The sequence below is a fragment of the Aquarana catesbeiana genome, linkage group LG01 (assembly GCF_042186555.1).
Source record: "Aquarana catesbeiana isolate 2022-GZ linkage group LG01, ASM4218655v1, whole genome shotgun sequence".
In the NCBI taxonomy this organism is placed as follows: Eukaryota; Metazoa; Chordata; class Amphibia; order Anura; family Ranidae; genus Aquarana; species Aquarana catesbeiana.
The window spans coordinates 105,136,394-105,160,531 of NC_133324.1; the positions used below are offsets into that span (position 1 = coordinate 105,136,394).

At 42.3% G+C, this 24,138-nt stretch overlaps 1 protein-coding gene across 1 annotated transcript in view; it reads left to right on the plus strand.

Annotated features, from left to right (window-relative positions):
- Window positions 1-23,619, plus strand: part of SNX18 (sorting nexin 18) — a 58,889-nt gene extending 35,270 nt beyond the window's left edge. Inside the window, exon 2 of the mRNA XM_073622417.1 lies at window positions 22,846-23,619. Coding sequence (XP_073478518.1) covers window positions 22,846-23,099 — 254 coding nt within the window. The 3' untranslated portion in view covers window positions 23,100-23,619. The remainder of the gene's footprint in view (window positions 1-22,845) is intronic.
- The last annotated feature ends 519 nt before the right edge of the window (window positions 23,620-24,138 follow it).

The following is a 24,138-nucleotide window of genomic DNA, read 5'->3' on the forward strand; positions in this document are numbered from 1 at the left end:
CCGTTTAGCAATAACTTTGTCACCACCCACCAAATATTGAGTAAGTCCCCTTTTTGCCACCAAAAAGCCCTGCCCCATCAAGACATGGACCTATGAAGGTATGCTCTGGCACCAAGCTGTCAGTAGCAGATCATTTAATCCTGTAAGTTGCGAGGTGGGGCCTCCATAGATCAGACTTGTTTTGCCAGCACATCCTACAGATGCTTAATTGCATTGAGATCTGGAGAATTTGGAGGCCAAGTCAACGCCTCCAAACTCTTTGTGTTTCTCAAATCATTCTTGAACCATTTTTGCAGTGTGGCAGGGTGCAATATCCTGCCAAAAAAGGCCACTGCCATCAGGGAAGCGCTGTTTATACTGTATTGGTATCTGCCATGATGGATATAAGACTGACATATGTACACAGAAACATGTTCTGGTGCAGCCAGTTTGGACAGAGCAGTCTTGGTCATAGGCATTTCTTCTCCCCCTTATCTGCTGATCAGAGACCCTGATTATTTCTGGTAACTTTTACTTATTGGTAAGAGATGATCAGAGGTTGGCCAGAAGTGCCTGCCCACTTTGTAATCCCATACCATGTTCTCTCTGTCTTGACCAGTCTACATTGTGTAGTATGTATGCTGAAATGATCAATACTTTTTATCCATAGGTATGAGAATAGTTGGACCACGTCTTCTTTGGTAGCGGGTGACCTCCTTTGGTAGCGGGTGACCTCCTTTGGTAGCGGGTGACCTCCTTTTGGTAGCCCTCCTTTGGTAGCGGGTGACCTCCTTTGGTAGCGGTTGACCTCCTTTGGTAGCGGTTGACCTCCTTTGGTAGCGGGTGACTTCCTTTGGTAAGGTTTATTTTTTTAATGAGGATTTTAGTGTGCTGGCAACACTACCCACTGTCTGGAGCTCAGTTGCAGAGATTTTTGCAGCGTTGGGAATTTTCCATATGCTCTAGCAAGCAGTAATTAGAGATTAGAGATGGGATCCCTTGATAGTCTGGTTTTATAAGCAGCTTTCACCTGCTTTTGTTGTGCCATCCGAAAAAAACATTGTTCTAATGGTGCCGTATTAATGATAAAAATTAGCTAGCTAGGATACCCGTTAAATTTATAAGGCAACAAAATTAATGAATTACGATTTTACAGGTCCAGCTTGTGTAAATCGCAGTGCACTAATGATAACGACCCTACAAACCACCTTCTGTAGATTCTGCTGTGCCAGCTGCAGTCGTTATATGCTTCTGATTAAAGCAGGTCATATATGTAGTCTACTCTTCACCTCAACCAATCAGAGAAGCCTTGTGTTTATTGAAATTAACACAAGGCGTTCTCTGAATGGTGGAAGTGCGGAGCAAGCGACCCCCTTGTTCAATCTGCAGAGGGGAAACTACTTGAGCAGGACCTGGATAATCACGGCTATCACTTTATGTAGCACAGGCTACTACAACGATATTCAGCATCCACAGTGGCCTCAGAATATCAGATTTGGTTAAGTGTATTGTGCCAAGTTGGTAATAAAGATATTTCCAGGACTTCTGCTTTATAGCCTAAGTATCCTAATTTGACTTGGGGCCAGTTCACATCAGTGCAGTGACTTTTAGGTGTGTTGCGTTTTTAGGCACATTACCATTGAACCCTATATACCGTGTATGAAAGCGCATCAAATATACAGCAAGCGAGATTTCTTTTTTTATCACACCAGACATAAACCGGTATGAGTGAGACCTTAGGCTAGGGCTGCATTGGCTATTTAACTACTTCTTGCTGATATCTCTTAACCAGGACATTGATTTCTATCTGCTGCACATAGGGATGCTGTCAAAGAACAATTAAATCTCTCAGCTGCAAAGAACTGGTTTGTAGTACCAGTTCTTTGCAGCTGAGAGTACTCTCCTCCTATTATTATCATGCTTCTGACTGGGAGAGGGAGAAACAGCACAAGGAACCAATCAGAAGCATGCTAATAGGAGAGTGGAGGAAACAGATGAGCTCCTCTCTCTGCTGCTGCTCATTCGTTGTCCAGTCGCAGGTTGTAGGAAGGGAGAACACATAACTGCAGATTGAAAAGTCAGGCCCGCAGGTTTGTATTATCTGGCAAGACTATAAATCTCAGAATGAATGGATAGAAATACAGCAGGTAAAACTGCTCCCTTTTTATATATGTCCGTTTTTTGTTTTTTTTGTTTTTTTTTTTTATACTTGCTAAATCTAAGTCTAGGCCAGGATACCATCATAGCCTCCTTGCATGTGCACATGCCACAGGTCTCCTTTTATCCAGTTTTCTGGCAGAGACCTCATGGCATGTGTGACATCTTGCAAGCTGCCTCCTGGGATGCGACAGCCATTCTTGGAGCCTGTCTGTGAGATATCGGACATTCGCACACACATGCTGTGGGGTGTCTGTGCATGTTTGGGGATCTAGCGCAGACGCATCACGGGAGTATCTGCCTGGTCCTGCTGACCTGGAAAAGACTCATGGCATGTCTGTTCATGCGCTAGATCACTATTAACTATGAGGGTGCTGTCGGGGTGGGAGTGCTTTTGAACTATGAACTACTAAGTTTTTTTTATTTCTAACTGGGTTTAGACCGTGAGTGAGATTCCTCTTTAAGGTTTATGTAGTTATGCACATTGTTGTTCAATTGCTGTATTGCAAAATCCAGCAATCTTTTCATTGGAGTGACAAGATAATTGCAGCACATCCTGTTACCATGCAATACAAACACAGCTGAGTATTTTGGAGGAAGCACATCTCTGTGTTGCTGTTGCCTCCAGCCAAGTGCAATAAAGGACTCACTGGGTGGTCAGAGAAAAGGTACATCGTATTAATAGTAATGATTTTGGAATGACTAGACAATAAATAGGGGGTGTCATTCAAGGCTCCAATTGGATCTTCTTCTGTAGTACACCGCTGGGAGTGCTGGCAAGGACAAAGCTCACCCCGGCTCCAATGATACAGTAGACAAAAAAAGGTCCAATGTGCCGCACATCACTGCAAGACCCTGTGGATATGTGAAATGACAGCCTCAGCCTGGGCTCCAGCCAAGCTACGCCCCCAACGTGTTTCACTCTGCCCCAGAGCTTAATCATGTGGATTTAAGTTTTGGAGCAAAGTGAAACACGTCGGGGTTGGGCATGGCTTGGCTGGAGCCCAGGCTGAGGCTGTCATTTCACATATCCACAGGGTCTTGTAATAATAATCAGCTCATAGGACCTTTTTTGTCTCTTTGAATTGTTTTATAATAATGTGCAATACACCCCACATATGTTTGATAATACAACAGTGAGTGACCCATATTTTTGTGTGCTATTGCAACACACATCGCTATTCCGGAGGAAAGCCGGAACCAATGTTGTCAGAGCTAAAGAAATGATTAATCTAGCAATACATATACAATCATCATGTTAAATTTGAGCTTTGGGACCAGTTCAAACCAAAGTTTGAGACTACAAAATGTAGCCTCGTTCACATGTGCATTTAGGGGTAGACTATGATTTCCTGCAGGAGACCCAGCTGGGTTTCTTTAGAAGCCGCAACCATTCATGGACTTTCACACATAATTTAACCAACTAGAGTTAGCTATGGCTGATCACCCACAGGTAAATGCTGCCCGTTCAGTTGCATGTGAAGGGTCATACATGGCTGCGGGCACTGTCAGCCTCTCATTTCTTTGTATTTCCTGTCCGCAGCACTTTGTGGAAACCCTTCTGGGTCTCCCGCAGGAAATTGCAGCCTGCAGCCCAAGCACACATGTGAATAAGGTATTACTGTGCAAATGAAGCAACCTGCTCTAATATTCCCAAGCTCTGTGCACAGTTCACAGGTCGCCTGGCCATACTGGGAAGCTTTAGAACCCCTTTAGACTTAACAGCTCAGCCATGCTGAGGGCTGTATGGTACATAAGGTGCTAAAGGGCCACATGTTGGCCATTAGGGACCACGAGAGAAGATTCCAAGTTTTCAGCAGCTGTGATAGGCTTGTACTGACTGATGATTTTGGAGATGGCCTGCAATGAATTGTATATCAGAACATGGATCTTTGCTTGCCACTGCAGAAGGTTCCCAGCATGCGCCACAGACAGTTTTGGATATAGTAACTGTGCAAGGCTCGCCAAATACTGCTTGAATTTTGAATGATTCAGCAGGAGCCATAAGTGGTCCATCAAGCACCACTTGACAAGTTATTAAAAAGTTGACTTTGCTGAGTGGAAAATGATTGGCTTGACATCTGGTGCAGTCATTGTTCTTGTATTCAGGCGGCTGCGGGGGCCTAAATACAATAGCTGACAGTGGAGTTTTTCCCATCCATGTTATTTAGCCCAGTGGCTGAATAAGAGATCACGGAGTCTTGTATGGCTATCTTGAATGTTCTTGAAAAGACATTTCACAGGTGCGTGTTCTAAGTCAATATTCTGGTACTGTATATGTGACAAGGGCTTGGAGTTCATCTTGGTGAGCAGACACGTGGCCTGTGTCATTGTCCAATTGAAGGACACAGAATCTTGTATTATTGACATTAAACATTGATAATTATAATGTACCAGGTATTTCCTCCTTCTACAGAAAAATTACCACTTTATTTTGTGGGTGGATATTATTTGCTGTTTGAATACACAAAAATAAAACCAGCCGACTTGAATAGACTGGCTTACAATGATGAGAACGTTGCTCCTGAGAGTCCAAACCCTTGCCTTGAATTTTCTTGTAAAATTACCTCCATTACCTGCAACCAAACATTTTGGCTTGATCTTAATATTTAGTGTTGTCTTCTGGTTATTCTTAATGTGGAAGTAAAGGCTAATCTAACCCAGGTTACGACGTAATTTAATAACTTTCAAACTATACAGTAATTGCATATTATTGCTGTGCAGCTGTAGCACTGCAGTATGCAAAAAGGTTTATAGCCGGTAAGAAAGTCCTTGGTCTTCTAATTCAGCCCTACACAGAACATCTCTTTAAAGGTGAACTTGGAACAAAAACTTTTATTGAAATAAATATTCCTTAATAGCTACAGAGGAAGAATAATCCACTTTTTTACATAGTAGGTGAGGTTGAAAAAAAGACACACGTCCATCAAGTCCAACCCATGTGTGTGATTATATGTCAGTATTACATTGCATATTCCTGTATCTTCTTGTCGTTTAGGTATTTATCTAATAGTTTCTTGAAACTAATTGATGCCCAACGCTGAGACCACCGCCTGTGGAAGGGAATTCTACATCCTTGCCACTCTTACAGTAAAGAACCCTCTACGTAGTTTAAGGTTAAACCTCTTTTCTTCTAATTTTAATGAGTGGCCACGAGTCTTGTTAAACTCCCTTCTACGAAAAAGTTTTATCCCTATTGTGGGGTCACCAGTATGGTATTTGTATATTGAAATCACATCCTCTCAAGCTTCTCTTCTTCCAGAGAGAATAAGTTAAGTGCTCGCAACCTTTCTTCATAACTAAGATCCTCCAGACCCTTTATTAGCTTTGTTGCCCTGTTCTCACTTTTTGTGAACTAAATACCTTTGAAAACTGAAATAATACCACATAAGTGGCATTGACATCATCACTGTGCTGCACATAGCCTAGGCGTCTCCACCCCCCTACAGGCTGCCTGAAAAGCTACAAGAGGTGGGTGAAGACAAGGCCAGTCATTCTGCCCAAGGTGTGAGAGCAGTGACTGGCCTTTATTACAGGAAGCTCCTACACAAAGGAAAAGTCTCACACTGGATTACTGTACAGATCTAGAAGAAATACTCCAAAGCACATCAAGAAGTAACAATGCACATACTGTATGTCATGTATTTTTTTTTTAAAAAGTGCTTATCCTGGAGTTCACTGTTAAGACACTGATGTAAATCCAGGACCTTTGCCTCATTTGCAGCTTCTTCCATAGCGACATTCTATGTAGTTGTTTATCATACAGCATTGTAAAGCCTTAACCCCTTTTGCATGTGTTTTATGGGGGCCATGGAGGACATCACGTGAGGGAAGTGTACAAACAGATGTTCATACTAGTGGAAAATTGGAATTCCAATGTGTGCATGTTTCTCCAAATGTCGAAATTGATGTTTCAGCTGTATCTTCCATTTAGAGGGCTAGAAGATGAGTATACATAGGTAGACATGGATTTTTTCACAGATATGTCTTTGGCCCTGGTGTTGACCAATGCTTACTTCACATTTGGCAGCTTCGTTCATCTCTATGTTGAACATATAGGTGGTGCACTTGTCCCACAGGTCATGTGGTACAATTCAGACCTGCGCAGTGAGCGATGGTGGTTGGACATGAATAGAGACGAGCAGTACTAGGCACAATGACTTATGTGTGAAGAGGTAAGTAGTTGCTTATGTTTATGAGTAGAGTGGCTCCTGCTTTCCTCATTTATAAAAATACATAGCACAATGTGGAGCCTGCAGAGTACACTCCATGATAGAAGCCGCACTCGATGACATGACTTTGGCAGATGTGATAAGACTCCTTTGCCCATTCCCCCTCCTATTCATTCAGTTGAATGGGTTTCTCTTCAGAGGTCGTAAGCAAGCAAATTGGAAAGCACACAGCTGTTTTATAAAAAGTGCTAGAATAATTTCTTTATGAAAAGCGTTAGTCTGGCTGGGGTAACACTGCTTGTATAAATTGGCCCCATAGTCTAGCACAGCCTTTTTGAATCTTTTCAACATAGAGGAACCCTTGAAATAGCTTTCCAGTGACAGAGAACCCCTACTAATAATTACTATATCTATTACTCATAGTTCATTAGTGTGATGATCACTGGGAAGAACATTCCCTACATTTGTAGTCATTCAGAAAATCCCACCCTACAGATAGCTAAAAGATGATTGGTGTCCAGCGGTTACTCATCTGAGAGGCAGAAGTCGCTCATTGCACAAGGAACCCCTAGAGACCTCTGGAGGAACCCTAGTTTAGAAAGTCTGGTCTATCAGATGCAGGGCTAAGGCTGGGTTCACACTGGTACGACACAACTGTTGTACGACTGTCATCCTACTTTGCCCTGCGACATCGGTCCTACTTTGGTCCTACTTCCATTCGACTTGAATGAACAAGATAAGATTTTTCTCTGACATTGAGATAGTCTGACTTGTCCTTTGACCAATCAAAACAATCAGTGTGAGATAAATTCCTTTTCCTGTTGCTGTAATCACCATGTCGGATGTCGCAAATCGGATGGTTAGGGCAAGGATTCTACTTTGATACGACTTCAGTGATATTCAATGGGCTGAAGTAGGGCCAAAGTAGTGCAGGAACCTTTTTCAAAGACGGACCGACTTGTGTCGGACCAGTTAGGATGGCTCTCATAGGGAACCATTGGCTTATACACGTCATGCGACATGTGCTTCCAATATCGGAGCACTTGTTGTACCAGTGTGAACCCACCCTAAATCAGAATGATAATTTTGTGTTCTGGCCAGTCACCCACCTCCTCACACTGGTTCTACGCTATTGATTATTTATAGAAGTACAGTAGCTTTCCGTTGTATCCATATATTTATCAAGCCACCCAAAACTGATCGGATCCATCTCGGCAAGCATGAGCTTTTTGGCTTGTTAGCAAGTTCAGTCCAAATAAGAATTCATAAATACAAACTTAAGTAATTCTCATGTGATCACCCAGTAATTCTTCACTTTTCCATGTCTGCCATTTAAAGGGTCTATAAATAGCTGTCTGCTTTATAAACTCTACTTCCTTATTGCATACTTTGAACATGACTGTTTTGATTGGAGGAGATGGCGTGCACGGATACTTTACGGGAAAATATAGTTTTATTGGCTGTCCTAATTGGTGCAATACGCTTTTCTTATATGCAGTGGCTTTTTTAGAAGATATTTAAAGGGTTTCTTTATTGTGTTGCAGTCAAGGTTCTCTGAATATTTGATTAGAACAATGCATGCCAACTCTTTGCAACTCTGCTTCAACTCTGCTTCTTTGCAACTCTGCTTTAGAAGCAGAGTTGCAAAGAGTTGGCATGCATCGTGAAAACCTGTTTCAAGAGATATGTTGTCAAACCTCTACTTCTTAGGCCTCATGCACACAGGGCGTTTTTACAGCCGCTTTTTACCGGCATCAGATTTTTTTTTTTACAGCTAAAAAACCCCTCTCCATGTTCTATGTGTTCATGCACACATAGGTTTTTAGGAGCTGTAAGTGGCATAGGCGTTTTCAAACTGCAAAAAAAAATCCAGGGCCAACCCGTTCTGAAGACAAGCGTTGCAGCTGTAAAAACCTCTGACGCGGCTTAACGCTGGATACAGCATTAAGCCGAGTCAAGCGTTTTTTTTTTTTTTTTTGTTTTTGTTTTTTTATCAAAATCAATGTTTCCCTATGAGAGCTGTCTGAACTGATCCGACTTTCAGCCCATTGATTTGCATGGAATTCGCATCCAAGTCGGATCATCATCATTAGAGGTCGGACGATATATTAGCCGATATTTGGCCATTTTTGAGAAATCGGCCGATTTATTATCCAAATTAGGCCGATATTTAACACTGACCACACCGTGCCCAAAAGTGTTCCTCCTCCCTTCCCCACACTCCATTGGCAGAGCAGTGCGACGCTTGCCCGGGCCACTGAGTGTGTGTGAAACTGACACTTGTAACTGAATGCAGAGAAGGACCAGCTGTCAAATTTGAGCGTTGATGTCGGGGGTGGGTGGGACCCAGCCAATGGGATGGGATCTGGGCGGGCCACTGCGTGTATGTGGCTCCACCCCCTTTCTTAAGCAGCCCAATCATTGGCTGGTGTTTGATAGCTGCTGGGTCCCGCCCACCCCCGACCTCACTGCTGAATTTTGACAGCTGGTCTCTCTCGACATTCAATTACATATGTCAGTTTCACACACAGTTACACTATATCAGCTCAGTGTGCCACCTGCCAGTGCCAATCAGTACCACCTGCCAGTGTCAATCAGTGCCAACTGTCAGTGCCGCCTGCCAGTGTCAATCGGTGCCATATGTACTGAGGACCTCAAGTGTGTGGTAGAGTGACAGGAGCAAGCAGGGGGCAGTGGAGTGGGAGTGGGTGCGTTTTATGAGATGAAGGGAGGGAAAAAAAGAAAAAGCGGCCGCAAAAATGGGCATCATATATCGGCCATCGGCCGCCCCGATTTCGAAATCTATGGCATTGGCCAGAGAAAAAGCCATATCGGTCGATCTCTAATCATCATGATGTGACTTGTGCTCTGAGGAGCTTGAGTGGGAATCCTATGCCAAAAAAAAAAAAACAGACCCTTTGAGTCTGGTATGGGTCTTAAAAGGGAACCCCACGCCAAAATGAAGAGAATAAATAACGTGGACCCCCCCCCCCACCCATTTGGAGGGGAAACCCCACTGTGAAAAAAAAATAAAAAAGGTGAGCGAGCGACCCCCACCCCTCCCTCCTGGACCATACCAGACTACATGCCCTAAACATGGGTGGGATGGGTGCTTTGGGGCAGGGGGTGGCTCTGTGCCCCCACCCTAAAGCACCTTGTTCCCATGTTGATGGGGACAAGGGCCTCTTCCCCCACAACCCTGGCTGGTGGCTGTGGGGGTCTTTAACAAGGGGGGGCCCCCAGAGCATGCCCCACCCCTATGTGAATGAGTATGGGATAGCTCCAACATTCCTTCTCTCTGGTGGTGTGTTCTTCCTCTGCTGCTGGCATGTGGCCTGGTATAGTCCAAAGCCCCCCCCCCCTTTTCCTAACCTGCCGGGCTGCATGCTCTGATGGGGGTCTGGAATGGATTGTGGTGTTCCCCTTCAAGATCCTCAAAGCATAAGTCGCATGCCACAAGTCGGAATCCGACTTGGATACGACTTCCATTCAAATCAATGGGATGAAAGTTGGATCAGTTAGGATGGCTCTGACAGGGAACCATTGATTTTGACATGTCATGCGACTTGTGCTCTGTAGTAATTGTATTTGGGAGTGGAAATTAGAAGAGGCAAAGAAACGCAGATAAATGCACTTTAACGCCAATGCAAAAAGCTACTTAAAGCGCATTTTTTACAGCTGCTTTTTCCTGGCATCGGTATTGGCTTTGCAGCTCCATTTTTTCTAACGCCCTGTGTGCATGAGGACCTAAAGTTGCCTCAATGTCACATTGCTCATTTTGTGCAACACACTTTTACTTTACTTTTGTTTCCTTCTTTGCAACTCAGCTTCTCCATTTAGTTCTACATCAAAATACCCAGAGACTGCTGGTATGGGGGAGCATGTGACCTTCACCCATGATGAAGGGTTTGAGTCTGTGCAACCAAACAGGCCCAAACATTTATCATGTAAGGGAGCTGTTAACCTCAACTTCATAAGCTCGGACACCATCAGATTACTGTTGGGTGGCGTATCCTGTTATTGTCATTGATTTTTGCAATGTAGTCATACAGAAGGGATTGTAGATATCAAATCTGGAAAAAATTGATAAAACAAAACAACCAGGGAAATATGTTTTTAGGTAAAAGAAGTATGACCAAAGCTTTTTTTGTCCATACTGCTCTTGTGGGATCACAGGGGTGCACGTTTGCTCTCCTGTGACCTAGAGTCCGCGTATAGCAGGCTATTGTCCGCTATCAGCTCATGCCACAGAACAGCTCCAGGCTCTGGAAGGATCCCGACCATATTGTCAGGATCCACCCATCTGCCTCATTGACAGCTCTCTCTAAGCACCTGCCCCCTCTCCTGCCCAGGACTCCAGTGAGCACTGGAGGGGGAGAGCAGACAGTGGTGACTGACAATCCACTGCTCTCTCCTCTGAGCGGACGGACAGCTGATCGATCGTTGGGCATGTGAACACTCAGCTGTTGGTCTTAGAGCCAACATGGGCAGCATCACCCCAATGTTAAGCATAGAGGTAAGTATGAAGATTTGTTTTATATACACCCCAAACTGAGTGCTTTTAGACCTTTTTTTTTTTTTCTGCTAAAGCGTGAACAACTAAGGTTCCTTTCATACTAGACGACTCCAATATTGTGTGATTTTCAGTGCAGCTTTGGAGTTTGACTTTGATATGATTTTGAAGTGACTTTCATAAGACTTTTTCACTCTTTGGCATTGAAATTGTGTCAAAGTCACATCAAAGTAGTGCAGGAACCTTTTCTGAAGTCGCAGTGACTTCAATAGTGTCATTTGGAATGGCTCTCATAGAGATGCATGGCATTTCACATGTCCTGCGACTTTGAGTCACACAAGTTGCACAAGTGTGAAAGGAGCCTAAAGGTCAATACAGATGACAATGGCACACTTTGGGGTTTTAATTACTTAGGCTCCATTCCCATCTAGGCGTTGCTATTTTTCAGGCGTTTTTGCAGCGTTTTTGTACAGTTGTTTTCAAGGTTAAAAGGTCATCAATGTAAAAGCAGTAAAACGCCTGTAATCTGCCAAAACAGCTCATGTACTTTTTTAGGCGACTGGCGTTTCGCTTTAAGCGACAGAACGCTCAGATGTGAACAGAGGCCATTGAAATGAATGGGATTTGTCCTGTTGGGTGTTTCTAGAGCTGAGGCTTAGAGCAAAAAAAATGCCTAGGTGTGAACGGAGCCTAAAGCTGGATAGTGCAGAAGCCAATCCGCTTCTTACAGCTTTTTCAGTCAAGCTTTGGCAATAAAACCTGGAAGCTGATTGGTTTCAATGCAGAGCTGCACCAGATTTTGCATGCTCCAGTTTTAGTAAATCAAACCCCTTTGTTTCTAGAGGAAAAGAAGTTCCAGTGAGCATGAGCCCTAAAACTATCTATTATCAAAATGTCTTTTGAGGCTGGGTTCACACTGGTGCAATTCCAGACATCGCATGTGATTCGCACCTCATGCCTGTGCACATCACATGCAATGTCTGTGCAATGCGAATTCAGCCATGCAATTTGGCTGAAATCGCATTGGCACCAAAATGGTGCAGGACCCTTTTTTTCACATGGGCGTTCAGACCCATGCGATTTGATTCCACAGTTCGCACTGCATTCTGCAAACCGATTTGGGGGTATCATTAACTTTATATTGACACCCACATTGGTTCACAGAGAGCCTGCGATTCAGATGCGATGTGGGAACCCGCACAGGAATCGCTGTAGTTCCCGCATCCACCAGTGTGAACTGAGCATGAAGGTTCTTCTTTACCCAGGTCATGGTATATCTAGAACTAGTTGGGGGCATTTAACCGGACTTCTTCTGTAATGTAGAAGATGTTTTGTAGCTTGTCTAAACCCTTGTAGAAACGGCTTAGATAAACTACGAAACGTCTTCAACATTACAAGTCCAGTTAAATGTCACTAATTACTACTAATTATTAAAATGTAATACTGCTGTGAATTGATGATTCATGGAATATCTGATTGCCTTAGGGAATCGGCAAGGCAGTGTTTTCCCTATTGGAGCAAATTAGACCAGGCTTGAGAAGGATTTTTGCCTTCTTGTGGGTTATCTGTGCTAAATCCACTGAAAATTTGAGCCATGGGTGGCCCTATCGGCAATCGCTCAACCCCTGCAGGGACTGCATCCTATCAGGGGTGCAGTCGCTGTTTGGGTATTCTGACAATGGTACTGCAGCTGTCTAAATATAGTAGCCATTAGTGCAGATTGCAAAACAGCATGGACGGAGGAATCAATTTTATTTTTCTTTTGTTCAAGAGAAATCTATACATACATGGGCAGCGCAGTGGCTAAGTGGTTAGCACTTGTGCCTAGCAGCACTCAGGTCGCCCGTTCGAATCCCAACCATGGCGCTTCCTGCCTGTAGTTTGCATGTTCTCCCTGTGCCCACACTCCAAAGACATGCTGGTAGGTTAATGGGCTCCTGTCTAAATTGGCCCTACTGTGTGAATGTGAGTTAGGGACCTTAGATTGTAAGTACCTATAATAAATACATATATGGCTAGCCTAAACTCACCTATGAGAAATTGGCTACGTAGGTGGCCCCGTTGGCCTCCTCTCGCCTGATATCCTTTAGCATAGATGGAGGGATCTGTACAATAAAAATCTAACCATGTATGGCCAGCCTAAGGGCCTGTGTCAATGGGATTTTGTTCACGTCAGTAAACTGCTAAACCCACATAAAACATATCTACTGCAAGTCAAATGCACCTGTCGGTAAATTCTAAATCCTTAAGGAGTCTTAAACTAATGTCATGGACCAAAACCCATCAACAGCGGTCCTAACTAGGAAGTCTAACATGTTTTTTAGTTACACTCAAATCACACTGGTATAACTAGATGGGGGTCTGTCTGTTTGTTTATAAACTATCTCGGACAACTTTTACCCAAGATTCACACAGTTTTCCAAATTAATCCAGTTAGAAAAACATGTGAATCTTGGGTTAACCACTTCAGCTCCGGAAGGTTTACCCCCTTCATGACCATTTTTTGCAATACGGCACTGCGTTACTTTAACTGACAATTGTGCAGTCATGTGACACTGTACCCAAATAAAATTGTCCTTTTTTTTCCCACAAATAGAGATTTCTTTTGGTGGTATTTGATCACCTCTGTGGTTTTTATTTTTAGCGCTATATTCAAAAAAAGGCAATTTGGTAAAAAAAAAACCAAACATTTTTTTTACTTTCTGCTATAAAACATTACCAATAAAAAAAAAAAAATGTAAAAAATCGAATTTCATCAATTTAGGCCAATATGTATTCTGCTACATATTTTTGATTAAAAAAAAAAAAAAACCCAATACATGTATATTGACTGTTTTGTGCAAAAGTGATAGCGTCTACAAACCATGGTGTGTGTGTATGTATGTGTGTGTGTGTGTATGTATGTGTGTATATATATATATATAAATACACTAGTAACGGCAGTGATTAGCAACTTATAGCAGGACTGCGAAATTTATTGCGGCGGACTAATCCAACACCTAACTGACACTTTTTGGCGACCAGTGACACTAATACAGTGCTAAAAAAATATGCACTGTCACTGTACTAATGACACTAACAGGGAAGGGGTTAACATCAGGGGCGATCAAAGGGTTAAATGTGTTCCTTGGGTGTTCTTACTAACTGTGGTGGATGTGCTTTGACTGGGGAAATGTAAAGATATGTGTTACTGCTTGTCAGGAACACAGGATCAACACCTTCCCCCTCTCACAGAACTCACTTGTTTACATAGGCAGACCGCCGTTCTGCCTTACTCATGAACGATCGGCAGATCCCGGCGGTGTCAGACCTGGAGGTAGAAAGAAATGGATGGCTGCACTCCAAGGTAAATGATAAGTCTCTTTAATGTAATATCCGTAACATGAATGACGCAGCGACGCTGCGCTTATTCATTGCATTAATTAGTATTCATTAGGTAATGAATAAGCACAGCGTCGCTGTATGAAACGCGTTTACCTGTACTTGCTTTGTTATCCTGTGGTGTCATTCATGTTTTGGATTTTACATTAAAGAGCCATCCATTTCTTTCTACCTTATTGCACGGTCGGCGAGCCGAGGCTAGCACCCTTGGGAGGAGTCCATTCACCAGCCTACGTGGTCCCATCACTCGCCTGGAGCGGCATTTTCCTTTTCCCACTGTTCAGACCTGGAAGTGTCAGATCATGTACTAGGTAGATGATCTGGCACAGAGCGGCCGCCCTGCCGCAGTATTTCCACGGTGGGCGGTCGCTAACCGGTTAAAAACCTATATGTTGTATCAGCTTCTGTTCATACTGTACTATTTGTTAATGAGGTAGGCCGGCCATATCGTTAATGGGCAGGGTGCATGTACCAAGTTATCCGATCAATGAGGGTACAACCAGCCTGCTGGATTCTCTTGCGATTATCGCTAGTGGCTGCTATAGCCGCTAGTAATAATCACTGTCTTCTCCCGGTGGGATGTCTTTCCCCACCCCCCGTGTATGCCCAGCCTTACTGAATGTATACAGGACAGATCTTGTGTAATGATCATTGAATGATTTTGGTTCCAGGTTATATATTTGATTAGTATTACATACCTTTTTATGCTGCATAATGTGATCTCTTTTTATGCTGCATAATGTCTATTTAGTATTTCCTTTCCTCTATGTGTAAGGACTCGGATACCCTGCTGGCTGCAGCATTTCCTATTCTGCTGAAATGTGAATTCCACATCTTGCACTGGAGTCTTGTCAACGTCATCCTGATCATGCTGGATGCCTCTGCTGCTGACTCATAGAGAACCAAACTCCATCTGGCAGCCAGATCCGAGGAGCTCTGCTCATCCTGTGTTTTCTATCACATCTTTTCTGGTAATAGGGGGCTGTGCTCGCCGAGCCACAGGGAGAAGAAGGACAATGTAGAGTTTTGTGTATGTAAACCAAAAAACAAGAATTCATACAGTTTACCAGTCTTTAGATGATATGGATTTCATTTTCTTCATTTATTTATTTTTTCTTATATTTTAACTAGTGATCCTGCCAAATACACATTTCTTGTCATGGGATGACCACACTAACTGCACTGTATCTGTGGAGTAGTAGTGTTGTCACCTTTAGGCTGATTTTCTGATTTGAACTACAAACCCTTCCCTATATCCTCATCTTCATTGCATAGAAGGCCACTGCTTTGTAGTTGCTAGAAGATTGCTAAGCTGGTAATATTATGTTTTACCCTAAGCCTTTGAAGTAATAGTAAATGCTCAATATGTTAATATTTTAATAAACCTTGTCCTGTACATAATTATCTTAGTGTGTGTACAAACACTTACCTAGCGATCTGCACACTACCACTGGCTCCAGGTCCCAGAGCACCGCTTCCCTGAATTTCCAGGTAGGGGGCTTGTGCCCTGATTATCTTAGCTTGTTGCCCAGCTATCCTTTTTTTATGGGCAAATGTAGTGTCCACAGGCGCCAGCTGGGAGCATGAATGCAAGGGTGGCTCCATTGAACCCTACCAAGGAAAGGAGCTACCCTCAATCCGAATATGGCGGCCAAACTCTGAGGGGGCCATCTAATACAAGTAGAAAGGAAAACTTGGCAGGATCAAGGAGCAGTACAACCAGGGCTTTTTTTTCAGGGAGAACTTGGTGGAACTCAGTTCCACCACCTCTGGCTCAGACCCTTGGGGGGGGTCTGCTCACCACAATCACAATACAAGTGACAGCTCTGCACTCTGGGTAACCCCCCTGAACACTGCACTCTGTATGTAATGCAATCCTGATATTTAATGCCCCTTCAAAGTAGTGTTCCGGCCGAAATTATACTTTTTAAATAAAAATACCCCTATAATACACAAGCTTAATGTATTCTAGTAAAGTTAGTCTGTAAACTAAGGTCTGTTTTTTTAGTTTATAGCTATAGTTTATAAAATAACAAACTTACAGCAGGCCGCGGCCATCTTAAGTGTGGGCATCTGAAGCCAGACTGTATTTCTTCCTGGATCTCAGCCTTGCAGATCTCGCACATGCTCAGTGCAGCACAAGCAATGTAATAGGTTTCAGGTCAGGTTTCCATAGCAACGGGGGTGTCAGAGGAAGTTGCCGCCCCTTCCCAGAAGGCATTACAAACAGGAAATGATGCGATGGGCCGCGGCCAGGGAGGAGGAAGTGAAAAATGAATACAGCAGGTGCTGAGAAAAAAAATTTAAAAATATGCAATTCGTTTACAGTGCACAGTTTAGTGAGGGATGCTGAAGAGTTGTAAAAGTGGGTGGAACTCCACTTTAAGACCCTCCTACTGTTTGTAAAAATGTGACTGACCACACCCACTATTTGATGTGATTTGGAGGGTGTGTGTGGGTGGAGGGTTTTGGGGGTTCATGGTTGAGTTCCAGCACCTATTGTTTGAGAAAAAAAAGCCCTGAATACAACCCTGTAATGTATCAGCATTATAAATAGAGACAATAGTTATCTTTAAGCTTCTTTGTATGGATCCATGGTTCCTTGTGATAGCACTGTGGACATTAAATGTGACTTTGCATCATCTTCCACAATGAAGTGTTGTAATTGCATATCTGGACAAAGCAGTATTTGGCTGTGATTACAGAAAAGAATGTCGGCCTTTGCCTACAAATACTACACTGTATGCAGGATGCTTAGAGGTTGTGACCTACATAAACTTCAAAGGCCTCACTAACCACCCACACAGAGAACATCTCATTACAATGGGAGAGCAAATAGGGCTCCTACTGATGGATCTTGCTTAACCAGTCAGTAAACATTCAATCTAAAGACTTCGAAGCATTCATGTGTCACAGCCTTTCTTGAAAATACACTTCTAAAGCAGCAAATGGCCATGTTATATTGCTTAAACGAAAGCATTTTTTATTATAAGTCTGTCACTAGAATAATGTAATGAAAGTAGGGCCGAAACAACTAATCGATTATGAAATGAATCGATTACCATTTTCATAATCGATTAATCGGCCAGCAACATAATGGGGTTAAAAAAAACTAAAATGAGCCCTTTTTAGTACAAAAAGAGCAAATAATCGCAACTGTAAATATTACTTTCACTGTTGTACAGTAAAAAATGAACCCCTTACAGTAGCGATTATTTGCTCTTTGTACTATAAAGGGCTATTTTTTTTTTTTTTTTTATCCCATTATGTTACTAAACGTCTTAGGCCTGGTTCCCACCCATGTGTTTTTTGGTGCTTTTTGCAGAAACACACTACAGTTCATTTAACGTTCACATGTTTGATTTTTTTCAGCTGCTGCGTATTTGGAAAGGGTCAGGGACTTTTTTCAACGTTAAAGCGGTGCTTTTTTTTGTTCAATATACTTCAGTGGAGAAACTGCAGAAAAGCATGTAGTGCGTTTTTGCAGTAATTTGTGTTTTTCTTTTTAAAATCTGCCCAACAACAAATTGGCCAAAAAAAAGGCATAAAAAAAATGCAAAAAACGCAGCAAAATCATGTGCGCAAAAAATCAAAATGCACAGCAAAAAGCACCGCAGAAACAGATCAAAAGCAAACTGCATAGGTGTGTACCGAGCTTTATGCTGGCAACACGAATTAATTTTTTAGATGAGATTATTTATACGAAAAATGAATGAAAGAATGTTGTTTGAAATTTACACTTGCTTTTAACATTCTGTTTCAAAACTAATGTCATTTCTGAACAAAAACCACATACGCTGTCTGAAAATTCCTTTGACCAAGAAGTTTTCTGTTATTTCTAAATTTTCCCGTCACAGTGGGGTCAAATCGACATTTGTTTTCAACCACAAACGATTGGAAAATCGAATGAACGTTCTTAAAATTTAAAAAAAAAAAAAAAAAAAACTTTTTGTATTTTTTTTTTTTTTTTTTTTTTGAAGGAAGACATTGTTTTTGTATGGCCAGCATATAATATATTACAGTTCTGTTTGAAAATCTGCAAAACCATCTTTAACTTTTTTTTTTTTTTTTCTTTTAAATAAAAAAATTTGGTCTGAGTCTGATGATATTTACTAGATTCAACCTCTAATGCCCCGTACACAGGGTCGGACTTTGTTCGGACATTCCGACAACAAAATCCTAGGATTTTTTCCGACGGATGTTGGCTCAAACTTGTCTTGCATACACGCGGTCACACAAAGTTGTCGGAAAATCCGATCATTTTAAACGCGGTGATGTAAAACATGTACGTCGGGACTATAAACGGGGCAGTGGCCAATAGCTTTCATCTCTTTATTTATTCTGAGCATGCGTGGCACTTTGTCCGTCGGATTTGTGTACACACGATCGGAATTTCCGACAACGGATTTTGTTGTCGGAAAATTTTATCTCCTGCTCTCCAACTTTGTGTGTCGGAAAATCCGATGGAAAATGTCCGATGGAGCCCACACACGGTCAGAATTTCCGACAACACGCTCCGATCGGACATTTTCCATCGGAAAATCCGACCATGTGTACGGGGCATAACAGTATATACAGTATATTTCCTCTAATAGTATATATCTCTTCTAACAGTATATACTGTATATCTCCTCTAATAATATATATCTCCTCTAATAGTATATATACATTATATCTCTTCTGTCTGTTATTCTCACAGTGGATTAAAGATTTTACTCCCTAACCATATAGTTGGTTATTTATATTTACCACTGCATAGAGATATTTAAGAATAAATTGCTTTTTTTTTAAAACTTAACATATTAACTAAATTATACACCACACTTTTATTTAAGCCTATTAACTGATTAATCAAAACAATAATCGGCCAACTAATCGATTATGAAAATAATTGTTAGTTGCAGCCCTAAATGAAAGGTTATCTCACAACCTGATAGCATGCAACAAAAGGTGCTATAGAGTAAGACCCCTTTCACACTGGGGCGCCCGTGTATTAGCGGTAAAGCGCCGCTCATTCTAGCGACGCTTTTCGGCAGCTACCAGGGGGCTTTTAGCCCCTGCTAGCAGCCGAAGAAGGAGTTAAAAATGCCCATGTTGCAGTGCTTCCGAATCGCTTTTCAGGTGATTCGAAAGTGCTGCCCATTCATTGCAATGGGCAGGGGCACTTTGGGAACCGCCCCAAAGATGCTGCTTGCACGACTTTTTCTAACGTCCCGCAAGCACTCCGCCCCAGTGTGAAAGTATTCATGCTTTCACATTCGGGTGGCATGGGAGGCAGTTTTCAGGCGCTTTACAGGCGCAATTTCTAGCACTAATACGCCTGAAAACTGCCTCAGTGTGAAAGGGGTCTAAGGCTTCGTGTACACGGGACGTTTTAAAACCTCTCCTGAACGATGGAACTTGACAGCTAGTAAACGATGTTTAAAAATGTCCGTTTTGCTGCATTTACCCGTTTGCGTGTAGAAGCATTTTTTTTCCATTGTAAATGGTCAGATATGTATCTCCTTTAAAAACGCCTATAAATGAAATACGAGTTACCGCGTTTACAGGCTGTTACAGGCATTTGACATTTCAATTCTCTCTGAACATCCATCCTGAACGCATTTTTTTGCTTTCTAAAAAATGCTCCTAAACTCAACTGCCTAGAAACGACTTCGGCTCCATGCACACTGGCTTAAAAAACATTGCGTCTACAGGAGTTTTGTGTTCTGCCTGTAGAAGCAGCTCAATGTTATCCTATGTGTCTATCTACATTAGGACGTTAAGACCCCTTTCACACTGTGCCGCCATCTGCGTCAGCGGTAATTTTTAGGGCCACTTTACCGTTGTTTTAGCGGCGCTATTCGGCCGCTAGTGGGGTGGTTTTAACCCCCCGCTAGCAGCCGAAAAGGGGTTAAATCCGCCTGCAAAACGCCGCCGGTATCGCAGCGCTGCCCCATTGTTTTCAATGGGGAGTAAAAACGTAAAACTCTCCTAAACTCGTCTGAACTCTGTACAAAAAATACTCTATATGAGCTTTTTTTTTCATCAATAATTTTTTATTGTGTTATAATAGAACCATGTATACATTGTACGTCAGATTACAAGGTGTCGTAAACTCGCTCGCTCTCTCGCGCGGTCTCTCTCTCTATGTATGTATGTATGTATGTGTGTATATGTATGTATGTATGTATGTACGTGTGTGTGTGTATGTATGTGTATGTATGTATATGTTTAAACTAACAGAAATTTCTGAGGTAAAGCTTATACTTTAGATACAAATATGTGTTAACCATGAAAGTGTGGTTCCCGCTCCCCCAATGGGACCTCTTTTGTTACCTCGGGGAGGGCTGTATATTGTGTCTTTTGCCTTTTGCATAACATATACTTTAGACAATTCGAGAATTCTTAAACATGACCTATTGCTAAATCGTGACCAAACTTAAGGGTTAGTCATACTGTGTTATAGGAACTTCGCAGCTCCAGACCACGGTAACCATGCTCTTTTCTCTAGCTAGAAGACCTCCGCTGGAGGCCATTGTTATTTCATAACTGTAATGGAGGTTTACCAAATCAAGTGTGAGTGTCCTGTCTGTTTTTCACAGTCTTGTTATGCTCAGTCTTGCAGCTAACAGAATGTGTGTTGTAATATGACGGAAGGGTTGTGGTATGAAATCTATGTTGAGATTTAAGATCTCCAAGTCAGGTGAATATATGAGCGTTTTTTACTCCTGAGAGAACAGACGTTTTTTTAAGCCCAGTGTGCATGAAGCCTAAACGGCCCCGTGTATATGTACTGATAAGATAACGTAGAGCAGAGTTCAGGGGCCCCCCAAAAAAAAAAACACCCAACTACTCCTAAACGTCCGTTTACCAGCAGCAGTGTACATGAGGCCTAAAGCTATCACAAACCAGGCATATGGTGAAAAAAAAAAAATACATTAAGCAACGATTATCTGTGTAAAGTCTATAAGGCCCCATGTACACTAGCAGCAGCTTCTGGTGTTTTTTTTGCCAAAGCTCCTAAACTCAACTCCATAAAAGCTTATGAGTCCGTGTACACATAGGGTTTTAGGATCATTTAGGAGCTGCTGAGGTTAGGGGAGGTTCAACCCCCCCCCCCTCTCCTGAATGCGGAAGAATAACGTTCAGGATAGGAATGTTTGACCGCCAGCCGCAAAACACGCAAAATCACGGCGCAATTTTGCTGCATTTTCTGCGTTTTTCACGGCTAGCGGTAAAAGTAGTTTAAGTGTTCATGAAGCCTAAGTATGTCCAGATATCAAAGTGATTCAATACATATGCCATACGCAGTGTTTGGAATGGAGGGGGCTGCAAATGCTGACCAAAGAGTAGACAATGAGTCTTTGAGGTGGGGGGGGGCACAATACATTTTGATCAATGTAATCGTTTTCATAGAGGTGGAATCGGGTGAGTGTTTTGGGGTGATGCTGCTCCCCTCAGTCATAGATCTCTATTACTTAATGCTGAACTCAAACTCTGCATTACATACTAGACTTTGGAACTGTGTATTATTCCTGTCCGCCGAACTCTCCATTACCTACTTTTTACCTCTGTGTTACTTATACTGACCCCTGCGCTCGGCGTTACATGCTACTTATGCTAAACTATTTCACTTACTACTGACCCTTGTACTTTTGTGTTATACTGCCGACCTTAAAACTCTGCATTATATACTACTGAACTCTGCATTACAGGCTACTGACTTCTATACTCTGCATTACATACTAAATACTACATTACTTACGCCTGACTCTTAACCCCTGAACTTTGCATTATATACTACTTTGTGTTGCATACTACTGAACCCTGCACTCTGTATTACTACTGCCCCCCTCCACTCCTAATGACATATTAGATCTCCGAATACTGCCTTAGGCCAGTCATAGGCAGTTTGCCACCGTTGCCGATTCGAACTGTGTATGAGTAGACAGAATGTACCAAGTTGATCGATTGGACCGGATTTACTTGGGACTATTGCTAGCGACTGCTGTAGCCTCTAAGGGTGAGCTCAGGCATGTCCGCAACCCACACATGCAGAGCCTGCCAGGAAGTCAGCACTGCAGAGTGCTAATCGCATTCAGTGAGATATTTTCCCGATCCGCGGCTGCAGAGATTGAGAAATGTCTCACTGCCTGGGATTAGCGCTGTGCAGTGCCGACTTCCTGGCGGGCTCTGCACGTGCGGGTTGCGAACACGCCTGAGCTCATCCTTAGTAGTCGCTAGCAATAATCACGGTCTTCCCCGTCCCCTTCTGCAGGGAGAATACAATGTCTCGGCGGGAGGGTTTCCTCTGTCAGTACTGTCTGTGTGATGGAGGAATCAACCGGTGGTTGCAGGAAAGAAATTTGCACCATCTATGGCCAGCCTTACGTACTCCTGGCACCTGCACTATGCATTTCATACTACTGAGCTCTGGACTTTGCATTACTAATTTATTGCACCTAAGTAATCTTTGATCTTTTCCGTGTTGTTTGGTTACGTTTGTTGAGGGCTTCTTTTAAATCCACCACCCTTCAAATGTAAGGATTTGTTGAACCTTTTATAACTTGAGATTTTTTGGGGGATGGGGTAAATTGTTGGGTTTAGTTACACTTTAACTTGAAAGACTTGGACTGTAACCATTCCCTTTTTGTTTTATAGGCGCTCTAAACAAAGTCCGCGAGAGCAAGAAGCATGTGGAAGAGAGCAAGATGGAACTCCAGAAAGCCAGCGACATCCAAGAGCGCTGTAACATTATCTCCTACGCAACCCTGGCAGAAATCCAGCACTTTCACAAAATCCGCGTGCGGGACTTTAAATCACAAATGCAGCATTTCCTACTGCAACAGATAACTTTCTTTCAAAAAGTGACACTAACGTTGGAGGAGGCACTACAGAAATACGACGCAGCCTAGTGATCATTGCAGAGACTCTGAACTTTTTTTTTTTCTCCTCGTTTCGGGGAAGTTTAAATCCGGGGTTGTAGTCGCCCCCCAACACAAGATAAAAAAACCTGTTGCCAATAATTGGCGGTGGTACACGAATGGTCGTACATTTATTTTTAGTTTACTGTGATGCAGAAAACAACATTGGAACCATGATATAACAGTTCCGCATAGATCCAGCATAGCACATTTATATTTAAATTATATTATGCAGGCTTACACTACCATTGTACCTATGTTGTGGGGTATGAAGTATGCAGATTTGCCTTACCATTTCTTGGGAGTATGAGTTCACAGTGCATACTTTGGGTGGACTAATTAACACACGAAATGTCATCAGATGCCTTTTTTTTTTATTACATTTTGGATTTAACAAATCCTCTGTTTACAGAACTTCTTCTACTTGAGAAACTTTTCTTGTGCCTTCCTAAACATCTTTTTTTTTTTTCTTTTTTTTTTTTTTTTTTTTTCTAGTAATAAATTCATATTTTATCACAGGAGAATGGTGCATATGTTGTTCTCTTCTAATTTGTTTGGTGGTGGACATAGGAGAACGCCTTGTATTCAGGAGGTCAGAAAGTCAAAGTGAAATTTCAGACTGTTGCTGGGTATCTTGGTTACATGATATGTACAAAGTTGTGCTTAACTCTTCTAGTGAATTGTGGGAAGCACCAAAGGAGACCTTTATTCATTTTTAATATTCTTAGTATAGATGAGGATTACAGTGAAGGGAAGCCATGTTATCTTTCTATGGTTTTCTCATGCTGAAGTGAACACTATCTACAGTGCTTAAGAGAAATATGCAGAAAAGGGTTACAGTGCCTTGAAAAAAGTATTTATACCCCTTGACATTTTCCACATTTTATCATGTTACAACCAAAACTGTAAATGTATTTTATTGGGATTTTATGTGATGGACCAACACAGAGTGGCACATAATTGTGAAGTGGAAGGAAAATGATAAATGGCTTTCAAAATTTTTGGGAACTATCTGAAAAGTGTGGCGTGC